The 26,381-nt window shown below is 40.8% G+C and overlaps 1 protein-coding gene across 3 annotated transcripts in view; it reads right to left on the minus strand.

The window, feature by feature from the left end:
- asic1b (acid-sensing (proton-gated) ion channel 1b) overlaps positions 1-26,381 on the minus strand; it is a 152,180-nt gene that overhangs the window by 26,432 nt on the left and 99,367 nt on the right. Inside the window, exon 1 of one of the 3 annotated variants that reach the window (XM_044168428.1) lies at positions 22,229-23,611. The exons of 1 other annotated variant lie outside the window; for it this stretch is intronic. In XM_044168428.1, the coding sequence (XP_044024363.1) occupies positions 22,229-22,900 (672 nt within the window). In that variant the 5' untranslated portion in view covers positions 22,901-23,611. Of the gene's footprint in view, positions 1-1,605; positions 2,590-22,228; positions 23,612-26,381 lie in introns of those variants that run through there. One more of the 3 variants, XM_044168439.1, reaches the window with a different exon arrangement.

The following is a 26,381-nucleotide window of genomic DNA, read 5'->3' on the forward strand; positions in this document are numbered from 1 at the left end:
GACGACATGGGGGGTTCCTGCACAAAAGTCAATACAATTGAAACCAATTGTATGTAGACAGGCTTGCCTTCCTCCTCCACACCTCACTCACAGTGGGACTGATTCTATTGGTCTGACTCATGCCGACAGCTTGTCTTGCCTGCCCTGAGGCCAGGTAGGGCATCATTGATTATCTATGCTCTAGCACATATCCCCCAAACTCCCCGAGACCTCTGCATTATGTTTATCTCTGAAATGTGTTTCTGTTGCTTGGTCACCCTTTGAAACACTCTGCAACATGAAGCGTTCCTAAAGATGTTGGTAGAAAGAAATGTGTTAAACTGTGATAAGTGGTTTTGTGGTTCCAGATGCGTTGCAATTTAAATTTGTAAATAAAGAAAAAAAAAACGTTTGATGCATTACTTGGGGATATGGTTTGATGACACAGAGACTGAGGGCTTCCACCGAGGCAAGCAGTTTCAAATCATGAATTTCCCTCAAAACATAAAACAACCCTCAGTCATGCCTGCTGCAAACGGCAAAAAACTGATTTCTCAACATCAAACTGTGTTTCAAACACCAGAAGAAAATCTACTTAACTGAAAATATATTTGGGTAATGAGGTGGGAGAGAGAGGAACGCTGGCTTTCACATTGTTCTCCAGGCGATGATGGAGTGTAATCAATGGGGCTGCAGACTACCAATGAGGCCAACGCTAACTGTTTTCCATCAGTGTCGGTGAGTGTCGTAAAGTATTGCTAAATGAATCAAAAGTCTTCATTAGGGGCAGATTGGTCTCTTGTGAGCATAGGATTGTACGCACATTGATCAAGCAGTGATGGACGATAGAGGAGAGACCCGTTCAGACCAAATGTTGAAAGTAGACGACTGCTGGGTTTTGCAATAATCTCCAATGGAATGATTCAACTTTTGATATTGTTTGGTGCGGACATAGCAATCATAATTTTCCACAGTGTCTGTGTCTGTGGGTGAAATCCTGAGACAAAAAGAGAGAGGGGCTAAATGAGTATGTGAATGAGTGAGCGAGGGTGAAGAACAAAGAACAGCTTATGAAACAAAATGCTAAAATCTATAATACATTTGAAAATGCACAACAATAATAATAATAATAATAATAATAATGCAATATCACATCAACACTTCCAGTGTTGCCAAATACATTTAGGAAAACTATAGAAGGAATACAGCAATATTATGGAGATATATTGTGAGATGAAATCCAATTATGCAAGATAAATTCCTGTAAACTCACTATGGAGTGCAACAAAGCACAAGTCTACATAGAAATATTATAGCAGCATTTACATGGAGAGAGCTTAAGAGTTAGAGAGAGAGAGAGAGTTAACTGAACTACTCAGGCATATTACCAAGAAACAGTGCAGAGGAATGCGCATTGTGTACAGCAAATTAATTAGCCTACATAGCAGCTGATATCTATCGACTCAACACATAAAAGATACTGACAGGCAATTATTAATAGTTCACCTTCTGACTCAGCCTAGTAATTGGAAAAGCTGCAGCCATCCACCTCCCAAAGCTGCATCAACCTGTTGGGTGGGGGCGAGGGAGTTAAAACAAATACTTGAACTTTGGCGACACACTCACGGTACTGAAATTGCGCGGCCCGCAGAGCTCTCCCTGGTACCGACAGTACAACAGCATCTCCTCCAGCTGGTGTCCCAGTCGGTCCAGCAGCTGCCTCATGGACGGCTGGGACTCCCGCGGAGGTGGAAGAAAGTGGTTGAAGTCCAAAATCCGAGACAGCGGAGACCAGGGAGGCTCTTCCCCCGCGCTCCCTCCACCGTCGCCCCGCAGAGGTGTGAGCGCCTCTCTCGCAGCGGGGGAGACCTGCCAGTTCCTCCCAAAAAGTCCCAGCCACCTCCCCGCGCTGAATATGTCCGTCTTCTTCATGCGCCGCGGCAGCAGGAGGTTCTGGTTACAGATGGTGACGGCGGGGAAAACGAGTCGCTTGGCGTACACCATGTGCGCCTTGCTGTACACGGGCGAGGAGAGCAGGTACCGCACTCTGTTTGAGGACCAGGTGAAGAGCAGAGCCAAAGCTGCCAGGAAAGCCAGCAGCCACGCAACTCTCCGGGGGTAGGACCCGCTGAGGAAGATGTGCCTCAATCCATGCAGGGTAGTGTGTTTCAAGAAGAGCTTCCCGGCTTCGGCGATGGAGCCCGGTCTCGGTCTCGATCCAGATGAGTCGCACTGGCACATTTTGGAGGAACATCGGTCCCGCTGTGGTCACAGTGAATGAGCCTAAACTTGCCTCTGCGATCTCAGATGGCTGCTGTTTGTCAGAGACTTTGGTGAGAGAGAGAGAGAGAGAGAAGCGCACGCAGCTCTGCTCGGTCCTCTCAGGCACTGAGCAGCAGCTTGTGGCGGTGATGGGGGAGTATTTTGTCAGTAGCACAGCGCTCCCTGAGCTTGTCCGGGGGGCCAGCGAAGTTATTCAGCATGATTTAATGCGCAACTGTGCAGCAACAGGAGTCCAGGCAGGGGATTATTTCATCAAAATTACAAATAGGCCTAGTGAGTCTCTGAAAATCAGAAGAAATGCTACATGAGACAATGGATTTCGTTACAACAGTCATATTGTAATTGCAGGTTCCTTCTGTTTGCCACCCTATCTTGATTTATCACTTTTCCATCTCCGCCTCTCCCTCCACCCTCCCTCCACACACACACACACACACACACACACACACACACACACACACTTCAGAATATCCTCAGTGCTGGGTGCTTAACACACACACACACACACACACACACACACACACACACACACACACACACTTCAGAATATCCTCAGTGCTGTTTGCTGAATGAAATCATTGGCCTCAGAAGCTACAGAACATTTGTCTTCCTTTTCAAGCCTGCTCTCTCTCTCTCTCTCTCTCTCTCTCTCTCTCTCTCACACACACACACACACACACAGACACAGACACACACACACACACACACACACACACACACACACACACACACACACACACACACACACACACACACACACACACACGGTAATCCCTCCTGGTTCACAATGTGTATTCTTCCTCAAAATTGAACATTGCATTATAGAAGGTAATGCTGTAGAGACTGTAGTCTCTTTCATTACTGTTCTACCAGCTGAATTTTAAATATTGCAGATCCAATGAAAAATGTTCACTGGGTGCTTAACATTTTGGTGATACTCAGGTGTACACAAACTGGTTGACATTCCCGACCGTCAATTCTCTGATGTGTTTCAGTGAAAGATGTGAATTGTTATGGGGAAAACAAAAAGGTCGATATGCTGCTGGTAAATTAATGCAAATCATGTTGCACGTCTTTTAAGTATCTCCCGAAGTCCCGAAGAGCCTTACTTAGATTTAATGGGTTTTTTGACCCTGCGGTGCCCCAGTTTGGCTGTGATGAGGGAAACCTGTTTCAGGCAGGCGACAGAGGCTTAAATGCACCATTGACGAAGTGTTTTGTGAACACCATCTCTCTCTCGGGGGGTGTTGGTTAAGTGGTGGTTCATGCTTGGTTGGTCATCATCACACAGTGTTCCAATCCAGAGTAAAAGCTGGACACCATGCAGGCCTGATTTTCACTCTCTGCACATTGTGTATGTGTGAGTGTGTCTGCGGTTTATTACGTGGCTGAGGTAAAAGAGGTGAGAAGGAAGGAAATGGTGTGAATGAGAGGAGCAAGAGAGCATGAATGAGGTAAATTTAGTGAATCAATTTTTCTTGTCTTGTCTTTCTCTCTCTTAAATGATAAATCTGGTTTCTTGCAATTAGGGTAATCGCTGAGATCTGGGTACACGGTCACTTCACTACAAAAGAGTCAGTCAATCAGACAGGTTGTAAAAAAGACAAATGTTTAGCCAGATTATCTAAACCACTTTATTTGGAGGTAAAACAGAAACATCCAAAATGTTGTTAATATTCGCTCACCTCAAAACTGTGCACGCACAACTACAGCAAATATGGTAGGTCAAAGGTGAACAAGGAAGTCAGTCTGTAAAGTGCTTGGATGGTAAACTGTGATGGACGTTTAGAATGGATAGTGTTGGTAATAATTTTACCTTTTGCCGTTTCACTTCTCTTTCAAATACATTTTGCTAATGTGGGGGCAAGGCTGGATAACCAACCAGGCAAAGAGGACAACTGCTCAAGACTTAAGGCTTGGTCACACCAGCGATTAAAATGTTGAAATTTCACTTCAATTCATTTTCAACGCGATTAGTAGATTCGCTCGTGAAGTAAATCTGCACAGTTCTTTTTCAACCTTGGTGAACTTTGACCAAAGAATTTGCGCTGGTGCCCAATATCAAGCCGTTTTGACAGTGCTGACCTTTTTTTTAACCTCTGTTGGAGTAAAAACTGTTCCACAAAAGACCAGTGGTTTGTAGACAGTTGTGAGACAGGAGTAAATGGTACAAATAGGTCTTTAGAATAAACTGTGTGAACTTATTGTCCTGTTAGCGACCAAGCTAACAAGCTTACTAATGGTCAGGAGAGCGTTATCTTCCCTCTTCAGTAACTTTTTATTGGAAGAAATTATGTACAGTAGTGAACAAAATGCCAGAGGGGAGTAAACAGAATAGTAGAGAGAAGCTCCAGGAGCTATTGTGACTGAATAGTACTAGCCCGGTTAGCTCAGCAGCTACAGCAGTTCACCAACTAGCCATGCCAGTATAGTCAATATGTCACCAAGCTTCTAGAACAAATATTTCACAAAGTTGCGTAGATAATAATAATTTTGCTGTACCACTTTCCGGTGTGACTGAAATCAAACTTTTGTAAAGATGTAAAGGATGCAGACTGTCTGTGAGACGCTGGCATCCTCTGATTCAGAAAGATCCTGAAGTTTTGTTGTAACCAAGTCCCACTCATGGCAGCAGTAGCCCTCTGGGTCCGTGGGTATGGGCTTACAGTTCATACATCTGCACCATCAGGTAGCTTGTGCTCTTTCTTGGCCTCCAACTTGGCCTCCAGTTTCCCCAGAACTTTTCCCTCTCTTTTTTTCCCGGCACGTTCAGTGTCTTTCTGCAAAAGTTCTTCTTCTGTATACTCTGGTTCGAAAAGGTATCCCCTTGTCTCCACAGTGAACAGCATTTCGTCATTGCTATCATAGTAACTCATTTAAATTTTCTTTCATTCGTTGTCTCTTCCATAAACCGCTGAAAGTCTGACTCAAACAGCTGATCTCCGGCTTTAACAGAAAAAACTGATGAATTGGTGGGCTTTCTTTTAGGTGGCTATAATATGTTTTGCTGCTGACCCTGTTCAGAATCAGAATCAGAATCAGAAATACTTTATTGATCCCCGTAGGGAAAGTCTTTGTTACAGTAGCTTGCCTTTACGTCAGTGCACACAGGAGAAGTACTAGAAAACGATACGATACACTATAAACACTATAAAACAGGTCAGAAAATAAATTAAGTATCAGGTTGGTATAAGTATAAGATAAACTAAGTGTCGAGTACCAAGTGGGTTTACTGATTGATGATGAAAGTACAGTATAAAATACAGTGTCACCAAATATGTAATAAGTAATAGTAATAAGCGGGGGTGCATGTACTGTCAAGAGTAATAGAGGTATATAATATCAATAACAATAAATAAGAAAAACTAACATGGGAAAACTAATATTGCATGGGAGTAGTACACAGAATATTGCACAATTATTATTAATTATGGCGGAGATGTAATGCTCAATGTCCAGTTTAGTACAGCGGTACATTGCTTAGCTTCTGTGCCCGGTCTCTGATAACTCCGGTCTCCTGTATCAAAGTCAGACGCTCCATCCATCCATCACCCTGATCTCCATGCTCCTAGTTTTCTGCCTTGCTGTATAAAGGTCACACCACTTCCTACATTGGTGTAATTAGTAGGGATACTGGGCTGCTTTTTCATCCAGTCGATACCTCACCTACTCACAGACTACATGATAGTACACACAGAGTGTAAATGATAGGAAAGTCAAGCTCTATGAGGAACAGATGAGATCAGGCAACCACCAGCAGTTTAATCGCTCTCTGTGTTTCTGGGATCATACAGGATACAGCCTCTTGCTGGCGATATACTGTAACATACATCATAATGTCCCCCCTGAGAACAATCAAGTCTTCTACTCGGGTGATTACTCATGTTTTAACGAATAAAGATGCCATGGGTAATGGTTGCTCATCTGTGGGCCCACGATTGCTTCCCATATTCAAGAGTTGTACCGTGGAAATCAAGATGTGCTTGATTGAATGCAGTTTTGTGTCATGTACAGAACAGTGCATACCTGCGAACAGGAGAGTAAGAAAGGGAGAGAACATGACACACAAAGAAATAGACAATAAATACTTTCTTTTCTGATCCAGTGCAAACAGGAGACTACCTGAAGTTTAAGCATAAACATTTGGGGCGTATAGATCATTTGTAATTTATATTTAAAAACTTGGTGGGCGGTGCATCAGAATACACCAGAGATGGATCCTGACACTTTTGGCATTTAACAGCATTTGCTCTACCCCGCTTCCCCAGTCAGCTCATCAAGAGAGAGACATATCGGAGGAGAGGCTCTGTGCAACAAGCTAATCCGTCTGGGTGAAGGGATAATGATGTACTGGCTTGACAGAGAAACACAATCCCACAGCAAGTGTAACAACAACAGAATAACAAATGCACGCTGCTCTGAAACTGCGGTTAAAGAGTTTCACTAATGAACCCATTATGAAAGCAAACAGGGGTATTCATTTGGGGACCTGGGGCACATATCTTAAGTCTATTAATACCTAAGCATCTGAGACGTAAATAAATACTGTGTTTGACTGACTGGTTCCCAAAATAAACCATGAATTTACTAATGGATAAAGGGGAGACTCATTTTCAAACACACCTTTCACTGATTTGATCAAGAGTGAATAAAGAGAAATAAAAAAGGAATCCCATAAAAAAAGCTGTTTTCTTGATTAGTACTGGGCAAAAAATGCAGACTTTGGCTAAAAGACTATTGATTTTTCAATGTTGTGTATACTCCCATAGCAGAACTTTTGAGTCTATAAAACGCCTGCTTACTTATTTCTTCATTTTAGAGTGTGAATCTGTCTCTTGCAAAGTCATTTCAATTATGTTATTGAGACAAATCCTAGAGCTGTTAAACATAAAGATGATGTGGACTTTCATTAACACCCTGACAGTGTGCAGGGTAAATTTATGGACACATTCTGGAGTTCAGACCTGTCAGCACTACTACAATGAAACAAAAAGGGTTATAATTACGGAAACATTCTCAGTGCACAAATGTCAGTATCCATTGCAAACTGATGTCATGAATTTCCATCGCAGACTATTAAACACTACAGAGTATTAGTTGCTTGATCGCTGGGAACGCATGTGAATAAGAGTAATCAGTAGATAGCTGTTTTTTGGGTGGATTATTGCTTTGACAGTTCCTCTAAATGAGAAAAAGACTTCAATTTCAATCAGTGAAGCAGCAAATGCTTAGAAGCCAACTGAAGATAGCACAGAAATTTAATAGCTGCCACTTGACGTCATATCTTATCAGTCAGTTCAGCACGCCAGCCAGGATTACACCTTTTGGCATGCAGTGTGTGCCATGCTCAGGGCAGAATTACATGCTGTTTTCTTTTTAAACCACCACCTTTAGTATTTAAACTTGTGTTGCAAATTTGAAGTTGATGTACACCACAGAATTACCTGCCTGATAGTTCTGAACTTTAATGTATTTATATATAGCTACATACATATGCAAGACTCTTCAGTCTCCTTTTTTATTAGTGTCTTTTTGTTTGTTTGTTTTTTGCTTTTATATATTTATTAACTTAATTTAATTTTCTATCTCTTTTCACTAGCCTCTTTTTTCCTTTTCAAGGTCTTCAGGTGTACATATACACATACAGTTGAGTAGATGTGTCGTGTATTGTATATGCAGACACAACAGACTTGGTCATACTGGGGCTTTCTGCTGTGCATTTACACCCACATATGTGGGTGGTGGGGTAAGTGGGAGGGTTTTGGAGACTGGGTTGGGGAGTGGGACGGTTTGGGACATGGATAAGAAAAACAATTTGGTTATAGCATGATGTAATACAGTCCATCAATATGCTTATGTGGTAAATTCAAGTTCACTGTTATGCATCTACCTGTGGAGGTACTCAATAAAGAAATAATGGCATAAAAAGAACTACACTACCTGCCTGATGAGTCTGTGGTTTGGACTTACAGCTGCTGAGATCACAAATCAATGAAAATGTGGATTTTGCAATAATCTGTATCTGAAAAGGGAGTGACACGAGCGACATGAATATCCTCACTGGCCAATGCAGTCTCACAGCAGTGAGAAAATGTAATCGCTAATGTAGGCCACATTGCTCTGTGTGTCTGACTGCATGCACTGATGGCAGAGGTTTGTTTGCGAGAGCTCTGGGATGTTAAGACATTCGACAGTTAATCAAACTGTCATTCTGGGTCTGGATCGGGGTGGGGCTGGCCAGCCTGGACCTTGACATGTGTAGAGTAAAACTACATGACACAAGGCGAGCAACGCCGCCAAGCTCCCCTCCCAACCTCTCTCCTCAACCACTATCTCTTAAATCTACTTGGCTGTACAAACTCTACCACTATCATTATCTCCCTTCTCTCTGTTTACCCTCAATACTTGCAGTACAACCCGTGTCTGTTTGCTAGGGCATAAACACAATGCACTTCTCCTTGTCCTGCTTCCTGCCTCCTCCTCAACCCTCCTCATACACACCTTTGTTCTCTACTCTGCTTCCCTCTTTCCTCCTCTCTTTCTGTGATCTCTGTATTCTCTCTGCCTCTCTTGGTTGCCACTGTCTCTTCTCTGTCTCCCGCAGGGAATGTTTGGCATCTAGGCATCCACAAGGGAGCAGGCAAAGAGAGAGGGAGGGAGGGAGGTGACGAAGGACAGAGCAAAGGAAGAGAAACGGGGTGGCATGGCATGGAGAGCAGCAGCAGTCAGGGTTCTGTAGCTGCGGGGGGCTGAGAGAGGAGCAGGTGGTGATTTACAGCGACAATTTTGAGGATAACTGTGTACATGATTTGCTGTAAGGGGCAAGTGTCACAAAGGCCACTTTTCCAATAGCCTCTCAATCTCCTGAGTTATAAGGTTGACTTAAATACTGGGTCAGGTAAGTGCCGCTCTACTGTAAAAACAATGTGAGTGATGAGACTCAGTGGAAGTAGCTCAGGACCACAGAGAGCTTCAGGTAGTGACATTGAAACAAAGCTGAATATTGTGTGACACTGTCAGCAGCACTCTGAGCATATAAAGTATTAAGAGCCACGTTGTATAAGTGCAGTGAATGCATGTCCTCAGTTTTTAAACTAGAATAATTTAACTGTTCTGAACACAGTATAGTTGAAGTATGTGAATAAGTAGAACATGCTAAACTGCTGTAATTATACAGCCTTATAATAATTAAACAGTACAGTATAGCTCACATGTTGTGAAAGGATAATGTCTATTGGCAAATTGATGTCTCTGTTTTTGGCTCTGATTCAACATCAAAACCTGTGAAACTGCTACATAAAGGGGCACTCGTCATGAGGAATACTACTCAGCCGGTGAAAATATAATGTCTTCTGTGGTTCTGGAGGAGCTTTTTAAATTCTAAAAATATATATAAAAAAAAAAATATTAAAGACACAATTTTGTTGCATTATGAGGAATGTAGTAACCAGCATTTTTGGAGCTTGACCCATACTACGCACTAAAAGTCAGGATATCTTGGCCTTTACTGCTTCAATCTCAACCATTCTTTTTGGTAATATGTCTCTTGTGGGTCCCCCAACTGTATGGAAGTGCAACATTTCTGGAGTACCCCTTTAACATATTGCTACACAATGAACCAGAGCGCAAACCTTTAAAACTTGAAAGACAAAAACTGGTTATGTTTGGTTTATTGCGATTATCACTGTTGTTGTTAAGGTATTATTATATTTTCATTGATTTAGAATGAGACTTGTATGTTTGATTCCAATGGGGTTTCATCACTAAGGTGCTGCTTAAAAAAAATTCCTAATATACAATATCAGTCCCACGTCTTTTATAAGACATTTAACGTGATGTTAAATTAAGTTTTTTAAAATATAAATGTTTAGTTTTAAGGCCTGATGCCTGGGTTTTAGTGCCAAAAGATATGAATGCAGTTTCAGAGGCTTTTCCATCCTGACAAGAGTGAAACAAAAACAGACTACTAGGATATTTCTGGCACAAAAAATGGTCAATTTGACAACACAGAATATCAGCGCAAACTTATTGGACATGGGTGTGCTCAGTCCAAAAATAATAAAGTTAGTATGAGTCTTAAAAGCTCATGTTGACCCATTTTACAGTGATTGTACATTAGAGAAGCTATAGGGTGGTTTTAGGCACAGTGTGAAGCCTTTGAGCTGTTAAAACTAGGGAGACATATTGCTGCGTTGAAAACTATTCAAAAAATAAACTACAGCAATATTACTGTAGTGTGCTCAAGACAGCTTCAGAACAGATGTTTAAATACTGTGAATAGCTGGCATGTGGTAACAATCCATTGGATACCAAGCTCTGTTTACCTAACATCACAGGATGGTCTTAAAAGCCTCTTTTTTATGTTGTGAAAGGACTGAGTGTGGCAGCACCACCATGTATGACACATCAATGCATTAATCTGAAAATTGATTCAGGAGTCTTACTGTATAAGTACTATGGCTGGATGGAGCAGATTTATATTTACAACCCAAGGGGCAGTAAGAGCATCCCTGCCTGCACAGAGAAACACAGGATAACACAGCTAATTCATCTTGGCAGCATCATGACAGCTGGGTTGGGGAGAGTTTGGGGAAGAGGAAATGGTTCTGATGAATGACTTTCAGAGTACGGCCGCTAGCTATAGCAAGCAGTCTCCCAGTCCCCAGTGGCCTGATGCCTCCTATTTGCCGCTCAGGGAGAAATGAATGAAAGGCCCTCTGTGAAATAAATGGTCCCTTTCGGTCTGACATTTACAAATGAATCCTCCTTGTAAAACTAAATCCATCCATTTGTTTTATTAGTAGTTGAGGTGAGTCTCCTGTGCTGGCACTCAAAATTGTGTGGTTGTCATATGCTGTCAGGGAGCCAATACAGACACCACCAGCTCCACCCACCACAGTCATCAGATCACAATCACCAATCTCAACTCTACCATGAGATGCTACCTGACTCACTGTTCTACAGAAGATCTTCGAGTATTCTGGCTTCTCCTCAACCTGTCTGTGTCCTTGTCTCCTGGTTCTCCTGCTCCCCGTCACTATCAGTGAACAGAATGGACTTCTATGACAGATAAGACTCTCATAGACATTTCTAGTTCTTGCATAAGTTGTTTACTACTTTGCTTCGCCTTTGTACAACTACTACTGTGGCAATAAACCTCCATCGTATCTGTACTTACCTCCGTGTCCTGTGTTTGTCAGCTGATATATGCACACATCGCAGTGGTGATTTAAGAAATGTATAAATGTGGTGGCCAAAGGCTATTTTGGAAGGGTCCAGGGATGCGTGCAAATACACATTCAATACATCACTCAAATAAACAGAAAAAAACAGATCAAAGGGATAGTTCAACGTTTTTGTAAATATGCTTATTTGCCTTCTTTGCAAGAGTGAGATGAGTAGATCGATATCATTCTCATGTCTGTACATTAAATATGGAACAGAAGTCAAGATGTTTTTAGGGGGAGTTTGTTGCTGGAACTATTTCTTGCTGAACAGCCAGGTGCAGTGTGTGTGCAGCTTCCTGAAGTCTTGTTGTCACAGTGATTTTGCCAGGTTTGAAACCTATACCAAAACCTGGGCAGAGAGACAAACAGTTTGTCAAGAAATAGCTCCAAGTGAATTTCCCTAAAATCACAAATTACTGTTTTAAATTTTCTGTTTGTGTAGCCTATGGATTAAACTAATGAAATACAACGTGTTAATTGATGTGCTTGTAGGTGCATCTTTGAACCTTGGGAAAAAGCCTGACTAGCCGTTTCCTCCTGCTGCCAGTTTTTATGCTAAGCTAAGCTAAACACACCTTGGCTCTAGGTCTGACTGATAACTATCTTCTCATCTCACTCTTGAAAAGAAAATTGGTATAGTTCCTAAGATGTTAAACTATAAATCAAGGACAGGGAAAAGGGAAAAGGAAAAGGAGAGAAAATCCATATTGAAAGTTGAACAGACACCTCAAATTAAGAATTATGTGGTAGTCTTTAAGATATCAGGGGTAATGTCGCACATGTATGCCCTCCCATAAGCCGTGCACACATTTAAATATGGGAGGACAAACATCAAACAAACACAAACTGCAGTTAACAAGTGTGCACACTTTCAAACCAACATCAAACTCAAATGGCAATAGTATGAACAAAGTTTCCCTCTCTTTCTGCAGATATATATCCTTTCAATCCTGTTTGTTTAAAAAGAATTCAACGCCTCGAGCACCACCTCCCCTCTCCCTGAGAGAGAAGTTGTATTATATAAGTCTTGTTTGCTATTGATTTTTTTATTCAGCATAAGTACGATCAAGAACTTCTAAACCAGTGAGATCCTCAGGAGATATCCTGTCACATTAATTTTAGTCTCTAGGTCCAAGGTTTCTCAGCTGCTATTAACCAGATTATTCCGACAGACGGAAAACAATGAAACCAAACACTTCTTCAATTTCTTGCCTAGATGTATTGCTTTTATTCAAGCTACTTTATAGAGTTTTAGAGTTTATATATGTGCAAATTCTGTGTTTGTTCTCCTTGTCCATGAACTTGTTTTGCACCAAACACACTGGCAGCTTGTTAAACTGCTGGCAAGAGGTGAGTGTGTGCAAGTGCATGTGTGTTACACCTTATGTCAGGGGGGCTGTCAGACATGCTGTGAAAGCAGGACTAACGAAGGAGGGTCGACGGTAGTCCAACTGGCTGACAACTCCCTTGGACAACTGACACATCACCCATATACACACACAGAAGATCAGACTGCCAGGAAGGATGAAACAGACAGTACAAAGCCAACTGCATGGTGGGTTGCACCTAAATGGATCTTTCATTTTGATTTCATTTTGGTCTGCTGTATAATGGTCCCTCTGGAGATACATTTACTGAAAGCAATATGATGGCTGATGTCTTCCATGAGTGTCTATGTGTGTGCTTGCATGTGGGTGTGTAAGATCTGTAGCAGACAGAGTCGCTAATTGCTGGCATGATTTATTTGCTTTTTTCTCCTGGTCTGAAGCTGCCTGAACAATGATGTCCTGATATAAACCCATGAACAGAAAGGCGGGGGTTCGAATCAAGAGGGCACACCTCCCCCCTGATGTCTGTAATTCTTTCACCGTGTGCTACTTAGGCAGATGTTACTGGTGTTAAGATTTGCATCAGCTGTGCTTATTAGGTTGTGGCGCTGAATAATATAATCAGCCCCTCCTCTATTATTGCCCAAAGGCAACAGCACTAGACCCCCTGAGATTGACGCTGAGATTCTGGGATGAAACAACAACCGTTCAATCAATAGACCTTCCACTAACATTAGCTCAGTGCAGGTCTGTTTACAATTTTGAGCTTATTTACATTTAAGGCAGTTTGCCACTGCTCTTATCGAGTGTCTCACAGTGACTGGGCAGATATGTGTTCAGAGTCTCAAATAACAATGTTTTTAAAGGACAGTGTTTGCACTGGTGGTTAAAGGGATGAAACCTGTGATTTTTTTAGTGTTGGATACAGAGCAGCCTCTTGAACCCAACTTTAAAACTGCATTAAAGTTGACAAACGTACGTTGAAAGAGTTACTGGTTGCTGTAATCATTCCCAACTCAGACTGCTGAAGCCTCAGATTAGCTTCGAGTGAATGTCAGAAGGCATTTTTGCACTGAACAAGGACAGTATATTTTGTCCCCTATTTCTTACAGAGGGGATCTCTTCATGGCCTGCTGACAGGTGGAATGGTTACAGCAATCCAATAACTCTTTACCATACATATGAGCATGTGAGTATTGTATTAAGACAGACTCAAAAAAAAATCTGAACCTATCTTTTAATCAATATCTTTATATTATCTTCAAATCACCACGCTCTAATGTGAAAGATGTTGCTCATAGTGATGAACCCAAAGCGAATTATCACCCAACTCTGGTTTACTGAGACTGGTTCAGTCACTGCTCTCATCACCTCATTTCAGCAAACAACCTTTGATAAACCCACTGTACCTACCCAACAGCGAACAGCACTTAATTTGTCAGGTGGCCAGAAACATGACTCCTATGGGATGGTAATGTTGCTCCATGTCTGCTGGATGCGTAAGAAGGCAATTGTGTGCTAGCACGCTAGCCATAACACATTTTAAGGTGAAACTATGTCAGGGTTGTTTGTCTGTTATCTGTTATCTGTGAGTTCTTCCCCAAAGAACTAGTGACCTAAAATCAGAGGTGGGAAGTAACTAAGTACATTTCCTCAAGTACTGTACTGAAGTACAATTTTGAAGTACTTTACTCGAGTATATCTATTTTATGCTACTCTATACTCCTACTATACTACATTTCGGAGGTAAATATTGTACTTTGTACTCTACTACATGAATTTGGCAGCTTTAGTTAATAGTTACTTTGCAGATTCAGATTATGAATAATAAATATAATCAACTAATAAATTATGTATCATTGTAGTAATTGTAGTTATGTATCATTATAAATTAAGCTACTCAGCAGTACATAAATTAGTTTACCTGCTCTAAACATTAAAGTGATGCTTATACAGTGCATTAATAATCAATATATATTATTCTAAAATGGGCCATTCTGCATGATGAGTACTTTTACTTTTGGTATTTTAAGTATATTTTGAAGCTAATATTTTTACTTTACTTAGGTGAAATTTTGAATACATGACTTTTCCACACTGTGGTATTACTACTTATACTTAGATCTCAGTACTTCTTCCACCACTGCCTAAAATCGAGTTCGGCATTGCTTCCGATCCATATAATCACTGATCAACACAAAATTTTCATTAAAGGGATGTTGCGGTGTTACAGAGCAAGAGTCAACTACTACAAGATGTATTAGAACTGATGTTCAATTAGAATTCAAAGGTATTAACACACACTCTTAGTATATAGACAAAAACTGATTGTCTCTTGTCTTTCTTCTTGTGTCTCTTTCTCTCACACACAGACATAAATACATACTGTACATACATATACCCAAACACATATGTCTATCATATGAGGAAAGGCGTCCTCCTGATTCTACACTCTGCTACAAAAAGCCACTCACTTTCTTATGGAGTTCTGCTGACCACGATGGATGCAGTCATATACGAAACTCTGGAGAGGAGAGGCAGCAAACAACACCAGTTCAGTCACAAACACATACTAGCCTTTAGGTATCCTCCCCCACCACACACACACACACACACACACACACACACACACACACACACACACACCTATTAAATATCTCTTTTCCTTACGATTCCATGTACTTGAACTAGGTTGAGAATTGATTTTTTTTTTCAGCACAGACAGTCAGAAATATAGAATTATTAAACCAAAACCTTTACTAATAAAGGGATTGGTACAACTCTAAAGGTCTGTCTGCACATTCATGCACACATGGGCACACATCCAGTCATGTAGACACACACAGAAAGAGTTTGGGAGAAAGACCCACAGACCCACAAAGAGAGACATAAAAAGAGTGAGAACACTACGCCAGAGTCCAGTGCTCTTAAAAGGACACCACCTTTCCTCTTACAGCTCCTCTGACATCCATTCTGTCATTTGGAGCCAGACGTTTTACTTCAGCTCTGATATAAAGTACAGGGGAGCAGTCCTGTAGGAAGCCATTAAGGCCATCTCATTAGCCTAATTAGCTACTAGTAAGTGGCTATTGGCCCTGTATAGGACACTTGTCATATGTCTTATTCATATATAATTGCTTGAACAAGACTGCAGTATCCCTCATTTTCACATCATTAGGGGTCATTTATCTTAGTCGGAGAGTAAAGTGAAAGTTCTATCCTTTCATTTATGTCCCTTTAATGATTAATTAGCATTTGTGTTATGAAGTGTTGGCTGATATTGAAGAGACGTATCAATGTATCTATGCAATTTAAATGACCCAGGCTTTATATCCCATTGGACTCATCTTAAGAGGGAGTGAGTGCTGCTGCACCTCTTGTCACCAACCTCCAAAGAAGACTGATGAGAGATTTAATTAAAATGGCTGCATTTGAAAACAGTGATCCGTCATTTGGATAGAGAGAGGGAGAGAGAGACAGGACACAGTGTCAGAGTGCCACAATGTGTCTCCTACTGGACTGAAGTCCTTCATGTACAGAAACAGTGTTGGATCTGAAGAGAGAGAGAGAGAGAGAGAGAGAGAGAGAGAGAGAGAGAGAGAGAGAGAGAGAGAGAAAATGAGTGAGTTTCTGCCAAGGACGTCAAGCGTGAACAAGCCTCAGCTCATGTTTGATTTGTAATATTTATTTTTTAATCCCCACAACACACACATAGAGTTTAATCCCTCAGGAAAACAGTTCTTTCAAAAAATGCAACCACTGTGTTTCCACTGGCAGCAGCTCTGCTTCTACATGAAGCTTTAACTGGATAGCGGTCATTGCAGCTCAGAGGGTCTGATGTTGTACTGCAGTGGAAATCAAAGGGGTTCTTTAGAGATGGGATTAAGTATATTTCTGATTTCTTGTAAACAAAAAGAAAAAAAGAACAGTATGCAGCATCTCAGTGCCAAGAACTCAATGAAAGCCAGTTTAGGTTCTAAAATAATTGTAAAACACTGCCCCCTTGTGATCACTGTGCATGCCAGCAAAACTAGAGCAAGACATGCTGGCAAGCAAAATGATTTGCTGGAAAGCCTTGAAAACAAAGTATATGAGTATCAGTGATACCAGTTATACTAATTAGATCATTACTCTGTTTTAAATGGAGATTAAGAGAAGAGAAGCCTTTCTGTTATGCATTAGATATAATGTTATTTAATGAAAGTGGATACAGAATTACAAAATCTAATGTATTTTTTAAGCTCTGCACTCAGAATTATGATAAAATGTAAATCTGATAAGCTATAGCTATGCATTAAAGAAGGCACCTCTGAACTTCGGATCTGAAAACAGCTAATAATGGCCGAGAAGATGAGAGAAAGTCACAGACAGCTATCTGAATTTCAGTGTTACCATAAATATTTAATGGGCCTGTGCTGTCACCTCTCAGGGGGGAGGAGGCATTTCAGCGGTGCAAGCTTTTTCAAACTCAGACACAGCAATGACCACTTTCTGACCAAGCCTATATTTGTGCTTAATCAAACTCATTTCCATAACCTGAAAACTGAAATCCATTATTTCGGGTTCAATTTGCTCACACAGGGTCAGGCGTGGCAGGGGTAGAGAAACAACTAAATTGACACATTATAGGCAGTGTTTGCTGTTCAGCACAGATGCATTTAATTTCAACAATGCTTCTATGTTGTTGTGCTAGTATTGCCTCATGGATCTGAACTTCAAGGCAACTAATGAAACAGCAAGAATCAAACATAGATCAAACTCCAAAGAATGCATTTGGCTTGCACAATGGAAACTACAATAAATCACAAAATGACTACATATTACAAACAGAGACACAAAAATCTATTTCCATTTGAAGAAGTGACAGTTTAATTAGCCTAATTGTACAAGGTGTAGGGAAACAAGTGACAAGAACAAATTGAGTTCAGCACACAGTCAAGTTGGCAGTGCTATTTTCAGTTAGTCTTTGTTCTGTGTTGGTGGAACACACATTATGATCTAATGTGCTCTTTTTTAAGATCATTTACTAACATCTAATTTATCATGGCATATGCTTGAAGATAATTACACTACATTTTCCCTGATACAATCTCTTCCCAATGGCTGCCTAAAACAAGTGTTGAACCATGACAAGTATTTACAGCTCAGAGGCAGATGGCAAGGCCAGCTCTGGCATTTAATTTTCCTTTCTCTGAAAATATTCCCTCACAGTCTGTCTGCCTATCTGTCTGTTAGAGCCTGAGCCCGGGGTATACAGACTGATGCTCTTGAGGAGACAGGAGAAGGGCGTAACCAGAGCCACTGGCTGATTCTGTTGACAATGCTGAGCTTGGGAGAAAGGCAAGCTGTAGCTAATGGGCTGGGGATGGAGCAGGAAGCAGGGATTTGGATCACTGCTCTTAGGGGGGCTCACATTCTGCTCTGGGACAGAATTGCTGCAACCTTGAACCATATATATATATATATATATATATATATATATATATATATATATATATATATATATATATATATATATATATATATATATATATGCAAGCGTTAGCCAAGCTTCACTATTGACCCAGCCTGAAGCAAGAGCTCATCGCAGTGTGCACACATACACAGACAGACACACTGAAACATACTTTCACATGCACAAACACCAGACAGAGATAGTGGACAGACACACACACACACACACACACACACACAGAGGAGGAATGGACAGAAAGCCCCAGAGACTGAGAAAGACAGAAAGCAATCAATCAGCTCACCTCCCTTTCCCACCACTTCTCAATACACCAACAATAGAGTCTGTGGGACCATGAGTGGCTCCTTAGCAGATATATCAAACAGGCACTAGCAGGAGTTCAGTGTTCTCCGCATTGGGACCAATGGTGCTGCCAATTACCGCATTATGCAAAATAAATACATATATTGATTTGCTGTTCAGAAGAAAAGTGTAATAGAAATACATAATGCATGCTGTTAAGTGAGTTAGCCTGCTCTGTAGATATAACTAAGCCTTTCCTACATGCCACAGGGGAACAGCTAACCTGTTAGCGATAATGCTAGTCTCTCTTTTTGCCTGTGTATTACCAATGTCTCATTTGTTTTCTCTTTTACTGTCAATTGCTTTTTTCCCCAGCTTATCTCATCTATGTCTACTTCAATTTGTGATTTCCCAGAATGCCTGGCTTTGACAGCTCTTATTGCTTTTAATCAATAATGGGCACATTGGAGGTAAAAGAATGATAAACTAGGTAATGCTCTCCTGAACAATGAGGTGTATCTACTGTACAGGCACTGCTATGCCCTGCTCTCAAAATTTGTGGCTGCATAGCATCTGCCTACTACAGGTAGAAAAAAAACACTGCACATGAGATGTTCAAAGCATTCAAAGATGCCCTTCATCTCTGATTTTGAAATGTAACATATAATATCTCAACAAAAACATAAAAAAATAGAGTTTATATCACCAAAAAACACAATGAGCCCAGAAAGACATCCCAAATAGCTGTTTCTACGCAGTGGTTCATTGTCTTACAGAGGATGTTTTCCTTCAATAGCTGGTTATCAAACCTATTGTTGAACATGTTCAAGGCAACACAGAACACATTTTATATTTGCTTCGGAAACTGAAAAACAAAACAGTGAGAAAGCATCGGTTCATAATTGATGCACGGAGGTGCCTGAGCTGAAGGAACAATGCTTTTATTAGTGGGAGGCTGTAATGCAGAAAGGTTCACATTAAATTGACAACGGGTAATTAGTTCTATTAGAACTGACAAAGAAATGATTACTTGTCATTTGTGTTAGTCAGGTCTTTAGCTTTACTATAGTAACAACTGAAACCTGCAGGCATGCACACGCCATTTGCCTCACAGTGTTTAGCTCTTCTTTAACAACATCTTTTGACAAAGACACTGTCAGGTATTAACAGATATTAAACATATGTAGCAAATGACATGCTTGTATCTTACTGATCCAAAAAAGTACCCTAAAGCATAACTGAAACAATATGGCATGAGTGATATGTAAGAAGCAAGGAAAAACAATGTTTCACAACATATTTTAACCCTATAACCTATTCTGCAATTATTTAAGATGGATTACTTGACGATAATTGGGTTTATAAGGACACAGTTACTACTGATTTAAATGCAAGAATCTGTCACAGCTTCACAAAGGTGTGTAAGATGAAAATGTGATCTAAGGAGTACCCCATCTAATTCAAAGTAAGACATTATGAAAGCGAGAATGAGTTTTGAACTGCACCATGACAGTAACATCTGTTATTGAATAAATCCTGGTCACTGCATCGCTCTCATGCTAATAAAATGGCAGACTGCACTGCAGTCACAGTACTTTGTCTTTTAAAAAGCACATCAACAGAGGATGACAGCTGGCCCTATTTCACCTCAAGGACACTGGCCACATACCACACTTTTTTCATTTGCGATACTGATTGCCCGACCTGGACATTTTTCAGCTTTTGCCTGAGTAAGACACTGAAATCAGAATAAAAACATGTAGAGTAAGATCTATAGTCTGCTGTCAAACCAACATTTTGCTCTCTCTTTTTGTGGTAGTATTAAGTCCTGCTGCCTTTTTGTACCATGTGTCAACACGCACAGTGTATGGCCTCACAGTGACGGTAAAGCTGTGAACACAGAAATTGTGTTAATGAGTATTCCTTCAAGCCAAAAAGACCCCTGTATTGCCATGATGGAGACATTTTTTGTTTCCTTTCTGTACTCCTTACTGCGGCAATGATTCTATTTCACTGCAGGATCATTCATGTCATCCTGCTTGCACACACTATACTTAGTAAATAAACAGACTCTGATTTTACCACTTGAGGATCTGCCCTGCTTCGATCATTTTCACAACTCTTCTTTACATTTATCGACTCTCACCTCCACTTTTTCCTCATCCAAGGCCTTCATTTAACATTGCCCCTGTGTTTTGGTTGACAGGAGTCCTGTGTTTTGGTTGACAGGAGTCCTGTGTTTTGGTTGACAGGATGCAGCTCTCTGCTTCAGAAGCTCCCAGCCGCACAATGTCAGAGCTGCTTTCAGTATTGACGCGGTGAAACCCCTAATGAAAAATCACCTGTTAAGACAGGCTTTTAATGTTTAATGTCATGTCAGTCTGTCTCCCTCTTCCTTTTAATCTACCCTGTGTAAATAAATTAGTTTATGACAACACTTTATATAAGTAAATTTATATTTCTGACAGAGTCATGACATTGATTTGAATTATTAATTCATACCTCTAATCACAAAAGCCCAAGTTGAAATATTCAGATTCCTTGTTTTGTTCAACCAACAACCCAAAACCCCAAAATATTATTATATTTACCATCAAAGAAGACTAAGAAAACCAGCAAATAATGATATTTACGGAGCCGCAACCATGAGATAAGAAATTACTAGCCTATCACAGCTTCCACTAATGCTATTCTAATGTTGCTACTACTAACACTACAATAACTCATGATAAGAATAAAGTGTACATTAACAAAGGCATTGTGTTATCTGGTTATTCTAAATGGAAATACTGTGTCATGTACATGCCTTTACACACTATGCAATGTAATTGCAGCTCATGTAACTTTAGTACATCCATTAGCAGTCCATACATACCTATCCATAACTGTGCAAAGGTCAAGCAGATCAATAGACCAATAGCTGGATATTGTCAGCAACATTTGATAATTCAGTATTCCACTCGTGTGCTGTCTAACACTCAAGGGAACACAAAGCAGCAGCCACAAAACCAAAAATACCAAAAATTCAGGGAAAGTTTCCTCTGGGAAACACAAAGATTCCTTTAGTGCCTGTTTAATTCAATAACAACAGCTATATGCCAAGTATGCCACTTTAAGTAATGGAACCTGCTTTTATTATGTCTGCTCTTTTTTTATTTACAATGGAGTTTCATTAAAGCAGACACGCTGACTTAGACATTTTTTTTAATTTACAGCACTGACTTGGGATTGTAAGTAACTGCATTACCTCACTGCAATAAATAAACTCTTTCTTCCGTATCAGTGATTTTCTACAAAGTTCTCACCAGTGAGGACAACAATCCTGGCATTGCAGTTTAGTTTTTAGTATTAGGTTTTATTGGATGTTCTGATTTCATCACAATGAACCCAAACAGAAGATACTCCTTGATGACATCCAACAGTCTCCTCTCTACATTCTTTTGGGCCAAATTTCAATTTTAGATCCCCATATGCAATATTACCAATCAATCAAAACTATCAAGTCTACCAGAGTCATATAAAATACCTCTTGAATATATTAAGTGCCAACTTGCACTGATGATTTCCAATTTAGAACCTGCTGGTTCCCAGAAAGATCAAACATTTGAAGCTATTTCGAAACATATTTCTCGCTGTGGGGTCTCGGTGTAACTTACCTCTCTGAAGCTCTCGGGGCCACACTCTAAGCTTCTGAAGTTGCACTCCAGCAGCATTTCCTCCATGCGGTGTCGAGTGCGGTTGTAGAACTCATCCAGGCTGAAGCGAGAGCCCGGCGGGCGCTCTGGCTCTGGTGCGAGTGGAAACCCCGGTGCCATGCCTTCTTCGAAACCCAGCAGAGGGCCCATGAAAATCAGATCGCTGTAGCTCATCTGAGACTTCCGAACAAAGTTGTAGTTACATATGGTAACAGCCGGAAAGGTCATGTTGTTGGCCACTTTTTCATCCAGTATGGTGATGCGATCATATTGGAGATAGTATATGATTCTGTCAGCTACCTGGAACAAGAAAGCGGACAGGGCCATGGTGAAGACCAACGCCCACAAACCCTGGCGCAAACCAAACTTCTTGTTCTCCACAAACACGTGGTTGGCGCCATGGAGCGAGCAACCGCTGAAGAAAGTGGCCAGGTCGTCCACCTCGCTGACGCTATCCTCCTCATCATTGTAATCATCCACTTGACTACACCCATCCAGGTAGTTCTGTGAGTCCCCGTCACCATAACTCTTCTTCACCCGCTTGTAGTGGTCGTCAAAATCATCTTTACCATATCCTCTCCCGGGCTCATCGTCAGGAGAAAAGGAGATGGTGCACACAATCCGGACTGGCATGGTGGCAAGATGGATAAGTTAATAATGCTTATAAATAGTCACCTGAAGCTAGAAATCCAGTCCTGAAACAGTCTAAAAATCCTGGAGCAATGAAATCATTCAATAGGAAGAAGAGAAGAAGAGAAGAAGTGGTGGTAAACTTGTTCAAATCTGGCTACTGACGCAAAACCATCAGTCAAAATAATCCTGGAATTCAGCAATGAGACAATAAGAAACATCTAGAGAGTATTAATTCTGCGACAAAGTAGGCTGGCCCTTAAAGTGAGGTGTCACAGTATCAAAATACTGACCCAATTAAACACATACTGTCCAAAGTCAAAACATCTTCTGAAGCAAAAAGCTGAAAAGGAAATCACACACTCCGCTCCCTGCCATTCACATCTACTCTGAGTTGAACTGAGATGCCTTGCCTGGGTTTGTCCTTGTGTCTCAGGGGCAGATCCATCCCTTAGAGCAATTTCGAAAGAGAGAAGAAGAAGAAGAAGAAGAAGAAGAAGTAGAAGAAGAAGAAGAAGAAGAAAGGGAGTAGGAGGAGGAGGAGGGGAAAGAAGGTGAGGCCATGAGGAGTATAGGACACAGAATACTCCCACAGGGCCGAGCTACAGGTCACCGTGCCGGGGCAGAGTTTCACCATTTACAGAAAAAAAACCCGAAGCTTGACGCAGTAGGAGAGAGAAAAAGTAACAGAACGGCAGCCAATGTTCAGCAGCAAAAGCACTAAATAGGCTGTTTATTTCTGCTGATTTTACTGTTCGGCATGACCTCACTCCTCCCCCGAAAAGACAATGATCTCAGCACAGTTGTGTAATCAAATGCAAATAATGCTTAGGTGTTACTGAAATGACTACAGATGAGCAATTGGAACAAAAAACACACACTGGAATATGCAATACAACCTTACTTCTGCTCTTACGATGAGTTTTAAAGTACAGGGAACAACACCAAATAAGATGTGTCCTTTTAGAAGATTCAGAGGAAGTGTTCATGTGTGATGCCTAATCAAGAAATAAGCTATAACAGAGCAACCACCAAGGAGGAAAGTCAAGAAATTTAATCAAGACTTCCATTTGCTCATTGTTATTTCGATCTAATGGCTCATTTTACCAACAAATCTCATTCAAATTACAAACCCTCCACATAGCCGCGAGCAGTCCTGTGGAAAGCAGATTAACTGAAACCAAATATGTACAAGTAGTGGAGAGAAAAAAACAAACATCTTTAATGGATCCTCTCTTTATTGAATATGGAGCTAAATGCAGATTCCCAGAGGTGGTGTTGGTTGTGATATGAAAAGGAAATGTCGATCCACCTCCATTAGACTGCTGAGATTATTTTCAGAAACATGATGGTGCCAGAAAATGAAACGTTAGATGCATTTAGGGGGATGACAGCGCTCTTTACAATAAAAAACCTACAGCTAATGATAACACAGGATACCACTAAGGAACAGCAACATTAAACCTGTAAAACCAATGGAAAACACATTACCCATACCGATCCACTGTGTTGAGCTTTTAAACTTTAATATCATGTGAGGGGGTGAGAAAGGCAGCAGACTTGGTCAATATGTGTTTAGCTGCAGCTGTGAAGATTATCCATCACAGAAAAAAACTGCTGATGTGAAAGAGCAAACAAAAGAGTTGTGGCTCGGCCTTGATCCGGCTCTATCTTGGAGCCTGCTTACCAGCAGCGCCTGATAGCCTCTGGTTCTTGAATATGTATTAGTGATCACTAGATAGCCTCCGGCATCCAGCCTAACCTAACAAGAAGGTCACAGAGCTCCCTCAGCTGCAGTCCCAGGCCTTCTGAGAGGTACTACTGCATGAATATTCACATACGCCAACATCTTGGATTTGGCTCAAGATGGCAAGTTGTGAAACTGCTGTGGAGGAAATTAAATTGTGCAAAGCAGTGCAGTGACCCTCTGCATAAAATCAAATGATTAGGTTCATGTACTTTGTGCCAAAATATCTTAATTACAATGTCAGTGCAGATGTAGTGAAACACACAGGGTTGCAATAAATCAGCATTTGTTTTGGCATCTATGTTCTTCTCAAAAGAGATAAATCCAAAACCAAACTTGATTGTTTTGCTCTCTCCTTTTATCCCTTCCCTGTCATTACTCATTGCTTTCAAATCATGTTCACTCTACTCCACTAGGGGGCAGCAGCAGCACATCTAATGCTGTAGTGCTGAACCTGCTCTGACAAAAGTATCAAAGGATTTGAAAGGCAGCATTTCAAAACAGTGAAGACGCCAACTGCGATGACAAAAGTACTTTCTATCTGTCTTTTGTATGTTACACTAGCTATTGTTATATTAATATTGTTCCATGTGTCAAACTGAACCATACTGTTTCTTTCTTAACATGATGTTTTGACTTTAACAAAGGAGTTGCCACTGGTAAGCAACAAAATTAAACTTGCTAAAGCAGCTTTTCAACAAAAAAACAAAACAAGAAACATATATTACAGACAATGAAACAGCTATTGATTTTGGTGACTCACAAAAGAAGATAAAAAAAAGATTAACTCAATAGCAAACTGTCCTAAAAAAACACATTTCACCATAATGCATTTTGAACCAGAAATGTTACTTAATTCCCATAAAATAAAATAAAAAGCAACAGCACTTAATTCTCTGTAAAATCTTAAAAAAGGGGTGCCCTGGTGGCCAAGGGGCTTAAGGCGCTGACCATTAACCGGTCTCTGATTCAAATCTGGCTGGGGACCTTTGTTGCATGTTGCACCCCATCTCATTCTCCCCTCATTTCCCAACATCTTGCTACTGTCAACTCTCTAAAAAAGGCCAAAAGACAAATATTCATCCTGAAAAGACTTTGAAGACTTTGTACTGGTGCTTTTAGCTCTCAGGAAAAATAATTTGTTTCTCTCCAAAGATGAACTCACAGAGAAAACAGCAAATAACAAAACAACATGACAATGTTTTGAGGGTACATTTCCGCATCAGGTCAAAAGGTGGCAATGTTGTGATGTGAGTGTCCACGGTCACAGCTACAGTACATAGCCCTAGGTCTGGGATTTCAACAAGGCCACGCATTTCGCCATGGTCAGAAAGAGAAGAGCGCAGGGCAGATGAGAGGAGAGGTTTAACGCTCCCTTTCAAGTCCCTCTCACCAGCTCACAGCTAGGATCGACCTGGCGTTGCCATGGATACATCCTGGCCATCAGCAAGAGAGGATGCACAAAGCCCATTACTCAGAACATGCATATAGCCACGCATGCACACACACACACACACACACACACACACACACACACACACACACACACACACACACACACAGACTGAATGGAGACTTGATACTTTCACATAATTTATGCATATCTCATAAATCTGATTTGAGTCAGGATTTGAAGTGAGGAGAGGAGAGTTAAGATGACAAAAAAAAGATATCACAAATAAGAGCAGACACACAATGATATTACTAGCTCAGAGGCAGTGTTCAATCAATAGTCTA

This window comes from Siniperca chuatsi, linkage group LG2, assembly GCF_020085105.1.
Source record: "Siniperca chuatsi isolate FFG_IHB_CAS linkage group LG2, ASM2008510v1, whole genome shotgun sequence".
In the NCBI taxonomy this organism is placed as follows: domain Eukaryota; kingdom Metazoa; phylum Chordata; class Actinopteri; order Centrarchiformes; family Sinipercidae; genus Siniperca; species Siniperca chuatsi.